Raw genomic sequence first — 10,617 nt, 5'->3', positions numbered from 1 at the left:
CTCGAAATTAACTGTGAAAAACAACGCTAATGAAAGCTGGAGTCATGGACCTGGTGGCCATATGAACATTTTCATATCATGTTCCAGGAAGTATGAAAGTAGGTAAGGTTATCTCCATGTTGGGGATTGAACTTGCAACCTGGTTGAAGACCAGGTGTTTAACCACTACTCCATGGTCACCTCAGCTGATGTCATGACATCTAACCACTCATATGCCAAATAGAGTTCCAATTTACAAACTCAAAGACATTGTGTTAGGATGTCAGTTGTACTTAAAAACACAATGCCAACCAGAGTTAATTTATTGGGATCTGAAAACCTGTTGAGAACACCTAAAATGTGTATGTCATCCGGACATTTTTGCAATATTGAGTTCTACAGCGTAAACTTTTCTAGTTCATAGTACTGTTGGGGAATACAGTGCAGTTTCATTCAAAGTCCACTACCTGCGTCTTAAATCCAGGGAAACGTATGAACTGGCAGAACCAGATGTATGTCCGAACGACCACAAGCAGTTGTAGAATCCACAGTCCCCCCACCAACACTAAGCTCTCAGACTGAGTTTTGGATTGCTGTGAAAAATGGGGCAGGGTCACGTCTACTCTAATGTTCTACCTCTATGGGTTAGAATTTCAACCAGAATGTATTGACATGGCAAAGCGCACATGCACGCTGCTCAGCAAAAGCAGCAATGTACCATCACGAACGTGGCCACTAAGCTCGTTTGTGATGGAGCATTGCTGCAACGACCACGCAGCATGATGCACAATGCAAGAGATGCATTCTGGTTAGAAAATTCGAACCAAAATGCATTGAAATGGCAAAGTGTGCATACCTGCTGTGTAGACTGCACAGCAATGCGCCATCATGATCAAGCTTATTGGGTCGAAACATTATGCAGCATTCTCGTGTGGTTGGGCTTAGAGGTGCTTTGAATTTCTGTATGTGGATGAGGTGGAGACAGAGAGAGTCAACGAATGGATCCAGTAACTAAAATCAGATAAGCTTTGACGTGAAAAAGGGTAGTAAGTCTAATCTAGCTCAAAAAAGGACAAAACATGGGACAAATTGCAATAGTAAAGATTCCTACTTGTAAGCAGATCCTTAAATGTATACCCTCACAAGTGTACCTTGTTTATGAACTTTCCTTCCAGATGAATCATCCCGGAGGATTGTTCTTGTTGGGAAAACTGGAGTTGGCAAGAGTGCAGCAGGAAACACCATCTTAAACGAGAAAGTCTTTGAGTCCATTAGACGGTCCTCCTCTGTAACACTTAAGTGTGAAAAAAAGAAAGCAGATGTTAACGGTCAAATGGTGTCAGTAGTGGATACTCCTGGACTGTTTGACACTAAGCAACCCAATGAGGATGTGATGAGGGAGATTGTTAAATGCATCTCGTACCTTGCTCCTGGTCCTCACGTGTTCCTAGTGGTGATCCGTGCGGATGTAAGATTCACTGAAGAAGAACAGGAAACAGTGAAGCTTATTCAAGAGATGTTTGGGGAAGAGGCCTCATGTTACACCATGGCCCTGTTCACCTGTGGAGATGAGCTGGAGGCAGATGGAGTTAAAATTGAAGATTTCATGAAGGATGATCCACACCTCCTTCCCTTCATCCGTCAGTGTGGTGGAGGATACCACGTCTTCAACCACAGAAGCAAGGATCCCTCTCAGGTCAGAGAGCTGCTGGAGAAGATCAACACAATGGTGCAGAGGAATGGTGGAGGCCACTACACCACTGAGATGTTTGAAGCAGTGGAAAAGGCCATAGAGGAAAATAAAATGATGATTATGTTAGCAACCCCAAACATCTCAGATGACGAGGCAAGATCAATGGCAGAGGAAGACAACAAATTTATTATCATGTTTCTTCATTGTGTTAAAGCTGCTTCTGACGCAGGTGAAGCTGTTGCGGGTGATTTTGGGGCTGTCCTTTCTGCATCCGCTGCTGCTCTTTTTGGAGGTGCTGTACTTCTTCATGTAGCTGCAGCTGTGGGTGTGGCTAAGGCCAAAAAACAGTGCAGCATCCAATGATATTCATTAGCCCTGTAGCTCAGTGTTTAACATGGGATTGGTTGAAGATAATCATAGCTACACTGTTGGATGCAATTACCTGATTTGTAGTTTTAGTTAAGGGTAATGTCTATGCAGCAGAACACTCAAATTTATGCAGGCAACTTCTTCATGTAGGCTAGTGTAGTAGGTAGTCCAGTAAATGTATTAATCAGTTATTTTGTTTGGGAAAAAAACTAACGTGTTCACTCTGTATCTATCTAATGTATTTTAATCATTAAACACAAAGAATGAAATCACAATTCAGTATGTCTAAACTCATTGCCTAAAATGTTCAATGTGTTTAAAACATCTGTAGTGCTGGCAATGGCACACAGTACATGTTTGTCTATCATGTCTAAATGGGTGATCAATGAGTTAATCTGATGCAGGGTCAAAGACGTACACAATGGAATTGTCATTCAGTGTAACGGATACCTTCTGCTGACTGTAACGGTGAAAAGCATTTTTTAAATTGTTTCAAGAGAATGGATGACACCCGAGGCTTATATGAATTCACTGGAAAGAAATAAAATAAAAAGAGTCATGTTTTTTACAGTTACAGTCAGCAGAAGGTATCCGTTACACATTGCACATATCCCCTCCCTCCAGCCACCGCTCCCAACACACACACCACATACAGTGCAGGGGCCACATAACAGAAACTTCCTAAGTCTGAAATCCTATCTTATCTTGAGATAGGAAGGGATTTAGGAATTTTGCTATAACAGAAGGAGGTTTCCTAACTTAACTTAGGAAGAAATCCTATCTTATCTTAATCTAGATAAGTTAGGAATATCTTAACTTAGGATGCCTAAGTTAGGAGACCATACACCCTGTCCTAAACTCAGGATACCACTGTTACTGGTGCACTATGCACTATTTGCATTATGCACTATGTCAGCAACATGGGGCATCAAACCAAAACACCTACAGCAGTGATGCCTGGGTTAATGGGAGCATTTTGTTTTCAAGAGAGAAAAAATGGCACTGGTAGCCTACGGTTACCACAGTAGCTTCCCAACCAGGCAGGCTACAATTCCATAGTTGCCTGATGTAGGCCTAAAGAATTTTACCATTTGAGGCCTGTCATTGTTTTATCCATGCAATATAGTCTACCTTTATTTAGACATTCAAAAAGAAAATAGTTTGAAAGCCAAACACATTTCCTATTAACAAGTGTAGCCTTTGAATTAGGCCTACTTTGACCATGGAGTTTGCACATCAAAGACTGATTTTGCAACGTCCAACAAAAAAATAATAACAATAGGGTGAGGTGGCCATACCAAACAAAGATGTTAAAGGTGACACTCTCTATTAAGCTAACATAGGTCCTCTCCAAAATGTTGCTGCTAACTCCAAAGCCTCTCAATTTTCTTATTAAAAACAACCTTTGGTTAGCTTTCTTACATATGGCATCAACATTGTCTGCGAAGCTCAATTTTGTGTCGATGCATGTGCCCAAATACTTAAAACAGTCAACAATTTCAACATTTTGTTTGGACAGTAAAGGAGGTGATGGGACACCACTATAGTTGCTACTTCGTTTTGCATACATTGAGTAAAAGTGAGCTTTTCTTGCACCATTGCTCTAACATGGAAACATGATCCACATAGTCAGATGTACTGCCATTCTGATAAAAGAGTCCCACTAAAGCCTTATCATCTGCATATTTCACCAATTTAAAATCACCATGGCGGAGTGGCATTTCATTTGTGTATACAGAGAACAGAACAGGGGACAAATAGCATCCTTGTGGGGCCCCCGTGTAAAGGACGAGCTCATCTGAGACCAAGTCTCTGGTCCACACAGGCTGTGGACAGTCAGTTAAAAAGTTTTCCATCCAGTGCACCATCCCTCCCTCTACTCCTGGGTCTAAAAGTCGTTGCAATAAAATGTGAATTTGCATCGTATTAAAAGCAGCTGTAAAATCAATAAATAAAATACGTGCATAAGCATTGGCATTTTGCACGTGTGTAGTGACCATATTTGCCAGAGTGAGAGTGGCATCTTCAGTCCCTCGGTGACACGTGTAGGCAAACTGCATAGGATCCAGATGTGGGTTCATTGATGCATGATTACAACCCTCTCCATGTATTTTGCCAAAATTGGGGTCAAGGCAGCCGGGCGAAAGTCATTCAGCTCTTTTGACCCAGGTGTTTTGGGAAGCGATTTGATGGTTGATGTCTTCCACAAATTCGGCACAGTGCAGGTGGACAGTAACAGTTGAAATAAGTTAGTAAAAACTGGTGGTAGCTCATTTGTGCATGCCTTCAGTGCCCTTCCACGCAGGCCATCCAGTCCAGGCGCTTTATTTGGATTTATTTTTGAGAGGCAATGTCTAACTTCCTCCACTGATAGGTGGATTGTGGTGGTTTGAAGAATAGCATTGCATTTGTCTCTGCTGTCAGGGGAATCAAACCTTCCATAAAAACTGTTAAGATTGTTTAAAAAGGGCAGGTCCATAAAAGTGTCCACTGGTTCCTTGCGGTCTCTACCCATCAGGCGGGATCGTCACTTGGAAAGGGAGCACTGGAGAGAAGTTGAGCTCGCAGGCCAGGTGCGAGGCCGGCATTTGGAGATAGCTTGCTCATGGTTCCCGGGTTGTTTTAGTATGGACAAGGACCTTGTGTTGCCACATGTATGGACAGCCCTTTGGGATTTTATGGCTTTGACGTGTAGGGTGGCCATCGGTCCGTTTTTACGACCTGTTCACGACATCCGTGTGTCCCTCTCTTTGTCTTTCCTTTCCTCCTAGCCTTTTGCTTATGGCCTCGAGCTGCGAGGCAACGTCATCGACGCAAACTAGACCTTGATAGTCGGTCGCGTTTCCGATATCTGCGACCGCCATGTTACTCCAGATATAACCTCTCGCCCAGCGAATTAACTGTATTGCTGTCGCCTTGTGTCGGGGAAATCTCCGTGCAATAGCCATATATGAAGTTCATTAACTGACTGGATGAAAGTTAAATAAGGCAACTATATTATTGCCTACTGTCTGTTTCCTATTGTTTCCTGCACTGTTGGCAACGCATTGGCCAAGTGCAATTAAGTTTGTCCGCTAAATGCCTTTACAATGATACGAGGGTTCTCACAACTTTACAAACAGGGCAAAGAAACGTCTTTCTGCACGGGCGCTGTCTGTATTTTGAGCTCGTGTTGTTGGTTATCCAGCGTCTGCATGAAAAAAAGGTTGACAAAAGCGGTTTGCCTCCCTTAAAACACCGCTGATAATAGGCCTACTTCTGACCAACTTTGAATAAAGTAAATCAAATTAATGGTTGGCTATTAGGCCTACGAATGCACGACTACCCAAAATACATTTAAAAAAAAAATGAAATAGCCTACACAGACAACAACGGAAGGATTTGTCTATCGTAACCTGCCGTCTGATACAATATTAAGTTAGTGGTGATGACTCCTTTATCGGAGTGAGGTAATGCAATGCGAAAATCCTTCCCCCCAAAAATATTGTTTTACAAGTAAAACTGTTGTTGGCAGCTGAGTTGTCTGAGGTAAGATGGCAGCGCTGTTCCCTGATTTCTGCCTACAGTTTAGAATGCCAACTTCACAATTTTCTCCACGGAGGCGGGGATTCGGCAAGTCGAAGCAATGGGTGCGCGCGAGGACGCTAGGTTAGAAAGTTAAGGGGCGGGGTTGTCCGGCCGAAGTCTGGACAGCTGGTCACCCTATTGACGTGGGGTTTCCCCCACAACTGTGACCATTGGAGGAGAGCCAGCTGGAGAAAGGTTCTCAAGACAGAGTTGTCCGACACTGATGTCAGCGCTTGTGCTGGTCCAAGGGTCTCAGAAGGTAAGCTCAGTTGCCCTTTCACAGCATCCAGACATTTAGACTCTCACATGCATACTGTCACGTTTGCTGCACACATCCTTAGAGTCAGGGAAGTTCAGTGTAGGGTTCCTTTTTAGGAGGTCATACCTGTAACTTCATTATATTTGGGATCGATTCCCAACCTGAACCGTTTCCCCGACCCTCCCCCGTCACTCTCCCATTTCCCACTCTCCTTTCCTGTCCAACTGTTCACTGTCCTGTCCAAATAATGTTGAGCCCCCCAAATAACAGAGACTGCAGCAAACATTAAGAAAATCGGTGAGGGGGACTATAAAGCATTGCAGACAACTCAGAAAGCAGGCCTGATGTTCAAAATAGTGCACTTGTCCTTTAATCATGAACTAGAAAAACTGGTGTATCATTGGTATGTTTGGCTGAGGTAACAACTCATCTAATGGCATGCAGCTCTGTGACTCTATATGGGTGTCTTTGTGCATGTCCAAGGGGAGGAGACTTAGATCAAAATGATCAAAATGAGGACAAAACTGAAACTATACCGTCCAGCGAGGCCACGAAAGCACTAATGAGCCACCTGTAAATATAGACCTAAACCTGTAAAGACAATCGTGGACACAGGGAATGGTACGTATATTCAACATTGAAGTCATTCAAAGCTGGTATAAATGTTATTCAAGCTACAGTTAATGTATGTATTTTACATTTTACATTGTTATATTGAGTAGATAGGTTGGAGTAGAACTATGTACCCATATGTTGGTTTGTATGTTATGCTTTGTAGTAGGTAGAGACTGCCATTTTGTTCAGGTTTATCTCTAACACCTCCAGTGTTGTTGTGTAAGAAATGGTGTCCCTACATCTCAGTGCATTTATGTGGGTTGACTTTCACAAAACAGGTCGGAGAGGATGAGCAGCTATAGCCTAGGAAAGTGTTTCTCAACAGGGGTCCCGTGGCACCCAGGGGTGCCGCAGGTCCCCCTCGCGGGTGCCGCGGAAACGTGGCTGATAATGAATTATGTAATATAATACATATTTGTCTAAATGATTAGTTAATGTTAAGTCAGTGGAATCTTTCATCTGCCATTTACGCTCAATACAGTAGGTCGTCCCAGCTGCAACTTCGAATGTAGGTCGTGTGACGTCTCCAAATGTGTTACTTTTCTAAGCTTGTGTGGTATCCGATGCGATGCTATGTTACGGCTTGTTGGTTTGGGGTGCCTTGAATTTTTTCATGAATTGAAAGCCTAAAAAAAGGTTGAGAAACACTGGCCTAGGAGTCCGATGGTAGGAGCCAGGTGGTAGGCAGCAGGGGCGGTTCTAGACCAAAATTACCAGGGAACCGAGGTGGGGGCATTATTTTTTCAGGGGGGCACATAAATTGGCCAAAGAGATACTTTTTAATAGTAGGAATATATAATATAATATAGAAACATGTATATGATGTTGTAGTCATTGGCTGTTCAGCACAGGGGCCACGACAGGGGCCAAGAGGAAATCTACAGGGGGCCCCGGCCCCTCTCTAGAAGCACCCCTGGTAGGTAATACAACCGTATCTCTTTCATTTCGTGAAGTATTCACGAAAAAAATAACTTTAATTTTCGTGGTGCATTCACGTTATTGCCCGTTTTTCGTGGTTGGGCAACGAAACGCTGCCTATTCATTTGAATTGCCCGACTGCTGCCTAGCGACCCACTAGTTTGACGCCCTTTCAGTACCGTCACATGGTAATCAAACATTTCAAACAAGCAATTTAGGGTTAGGGTTAGGGTTAGGTTTAGGGTTAAGGTTAGGTTTAGGGTTAAGTAGGGTTAAGGTTAGGGTTAGGTTTAGGTTTAGGTTTAGGGTTAAGGTTAGGGTTAGGTTTAGGTTTAGGGTCGTATGACATAAGGCGTAAGTACCGAAAGGGCGTCGAATTAGTGAGTCCCGAGTGTATCAGCAGTGTTCTGTCAGCCCCCCCTCCCCGCCCCTGCAGACGCTTGGATAACCATAGCAGCAGTGGGGCAATTCAAATGAATAGGCAGCGTTTCGTTGCCCAACCACGAAAAACGGGCAATAACGTGAATGCACCACGAAAATTGAGGGGTTTTTTTTCGTGAATACTTCACGAAATGACAGAGATGGGGCTCCCTGGTTGGTAATGATGCAATAGCCTTTACAGAATGCCAAACACTACAGAAGCTACAAACTAGCCAAACGTCCATTGCAGACAACTCACAAAATGGGCTAAAAAGTGCAAAATCCATTCTACCCAGCCCTGTGTGTGTGTGTGTGTGTGTGTGTGTGTGTGTGTGTGTGTGTGTGTGTGTGTGTGTGTGCGTGTGTGTTGTGCGTGCATGCGTGCGTGTGTGTTTTTTTGGAAATAGAAATACAGTACAATCATATACAGTGTAAGATGATTGAGAATGCATCTTTACTTATGACAGAATGCAGCAGCCAACATTTTGTTGGTAATATGATTTACTGGATATAGCTGTCTTAACAGGATACTTTTACTGACAGAAAATATGGCACTACACAGGGTGTGGCACAGCTGGCAATACATACATGAAAATACTTCAGGCTTTAATGCCATCATATGACTCTTTCTGATTATATTTTTTCACATATTGTGTTCCAGAAAGCCTCTGCACCATGAGACCATTTCTACTCCCTATTGCATTTAGTATTGCATTTGGCATTGGAAGTTTTTCGGGAGGTATTGGAGCCATTTTTGGAGCTGCTGCTGTCGCTGCTTCATCTACTGCTGTTATAGCCGTCGCTGGAGCTTGTACTGCTTTAGCCGCTGTCACAGCTGCTTTTGTGGTTGGTGTGATCGTTGCTTTTGAAGCTGTTCTTGTAGCTCTTAGAGCTTATATTGAACACGTTGAAGTGGACACTGGAGCTAATGTAGGCCTTATTGTGGCTGCTGCAGAAAATGCTGCTATTGTAGCTGCTGTCGTCTGTGCTTTTGGAGCTGCTGCTGGACCTGCTGCTGGAACCGTTGCCAATGCTGCTGGAGCTGCTTCTGTTGTCATTATGGTGGCCACTTGTGGAGTTCCTCTGATCACTATTTTGGGAAATTGTGTTGCTGTACTTGGTGTACGAGATGTAGGAATCCTCTTACTATCATGTGTGGCAGTGGCATACTGGATGAATATAATATGACTCATATTAAAATAAATTGAAGATTTATGCATTGTTCATTGTCATTCTCAATATCAATTTCGCTGTAATTGTTTAAATAAAAAGACCATGCTATCATAGAAAGCAACTTTCATATTTTAGCCTCCACCAAGAAAGCTGTTTGTGATCCGCAGGGTTTAAATTGGGGCGGAGAGCCTCCGGAGCACAGCTCCTCCTCTTCACCTCGGAGGGACAGGCAGATGGAGCTGCGCTCCTGCTGCCCCACCCTCAGTGTTCATATTAAGATTTGACTTTCATATATTTTCACCTCTTCTTGAAATATCATATTTTATTAAAGTTTTCCAATGATAGCAACATAAAGTAATATTAATGGACTCCCGCATTATTTGAATTATATGCATCTGCATTCTGCACATGCGCTGCGAGACCACAATTTGAGTTTGTAGCAGACATTCTATTGCAACGTTGCAACAGCTGATTGGAACGCTTACCCTTTCTCGCATCTAGAACTACTCCGCTGAGTTTGTCACTACTTTCAGCCTGTCCTTCCTGCTTTCATGTTCAATGTGCAAAGACGTTAGTAGGCTAGATACAATGCCTTACTAAATAGAGATAAGCTGTCATTTCATTTGTTTTAGCTTCTCAAGCAAAGTTCACCAACCGGTCATGCGATTAGCGTGGTGTCTGGCTACTTAAACAGCAGTTTGTTAACGGGGGGAAATCACCATGAAGTTCCGTCCATCGTTCTGTCAGAATGTGTAGCCATTTGATTGTAGGTTACTTTTATGTGGGCTTAAAAATGCCAGGAACGTACTAAAAGTTTTAAGAAAGTAAGCAAATGACAGGGATGCCTGCGTGTCCATCCTAGCTTTGAGTGTAAAACAGCGCACCTTCTCTCGCGCTAGAAATCATTTGCTGCAGCGAGCTCCAATCTATTGCAGCCTTTTGCCAAAGTTGTTGCTTTAAATTCAGCAAAAAACATTTACTTGACGCGACTTAAGTGTTATTATTACCATGGAAAGGCAGAGAGGGAACAGCCTACTTCAGGACGAAAGCACATAGCTGGTAGACTGAGGAGTTGCGGAAGGTTTTGTAAGCATATGGAAAACGTCTTGAAATAGTCCAAAAAGAGTTCCTGTCTTAGATTGAAACACATGCACGGACTGAGATAGCTGAACTGACTATGCCTACTACTGAAATAAGAACGTTCCTAATAATCAGTCAGCCAAAGGGGCCATCTGTGCAGAAAGATGTACCCGAGTCAAGATTCTCCGCAGACTCTGCCTGATTTAAAGTGACAGTGCACACTTTCACACCATGTAGGCCTAATACAACAGCATAGCCTAAGCATGCATTTTTATTCTTTTAACTTTGTTATTTATTAGGCATAAACCGTGATAATAAATGCATGCTAAACCCATGACATTATAGGTGAATTAAAATTAAACTAATGATCTTTTTAAAACAAATTGTTGTTCACATCAGTAATATGAATTCTTAATAGGCTTCTGACGTGGTGTTTTCTTTACAATGTCTTATGTAGCAGGATGAAATTGGCATTGCGTAATAGGATAGGAGTGATTGACAGCAAGGGGCGGGCGTAAGTCTATTTATCCAGGTAGACACTGGT

At 42.9% G+C, this 10,617-nt stretch overlaps 1 protein-coding gene across 1 annotated transcript; it reads left to right on the top strand.

Annotated features, from left to right (window-relative positions):
• The first annotated feature begins 867 nt into the window (after positions 1 to 867).
• LOC134456396 (GTPase IMAP family member 7-like) lies at positions 868 to 2,035 on the top strand. Its single transcript, XM_063207761.1, has 2 exons — positions 868 to 913; positions 1,155 to 2,035. The coding sequence occupies exons 1-2, from the start codon at positions 868 to 870 to the stop codon at positions 2,033 to 2,035; spliced, it is 927 nt and encodes a 308-aa protein (XP_063063831.1).
• The last annotated feature ends 8,582 nt before the right edge of the window (positions 2,036 to 10,617 follow it).

This window comes from Engraulis encrasicolus, chromosome 10 (genome assembly GCF_034702125.1).
Source record: "Engraulis encrasicolus isolate BLACKSEA-1 chromosome 10, IST_EnEncr_1.0, whole genome shotgun sequence".
Lineage (NCBI taxonomy): Eukaryota > Metazoa > Chordata > Actinopteri > Clupeiformes > Engraulidae > Engraulis > Engraulis encrasicolus.
Note: the sequence above shows the minus strand (reverse complement) of the source record. Positions and strands in the feature narration are given on the sequence as shown.

Bases quoted from the DNA above. Each gene is read 5' to 3' on its own strand.
- LOC134456396 (XM_063207761.1), top strand. From the start codon at position 868: ATGATCAAGCTTATTGGGTCGAAACATTATGCAGCATTCTCGTGTG. The intron at 914-1,154 runs GTTGGGCTTAGA...CTTTCCTTCCAG, and splicing joins TTATGCAGCATTCTCGTGTG to ATGAATCATCCCGGAGGATT.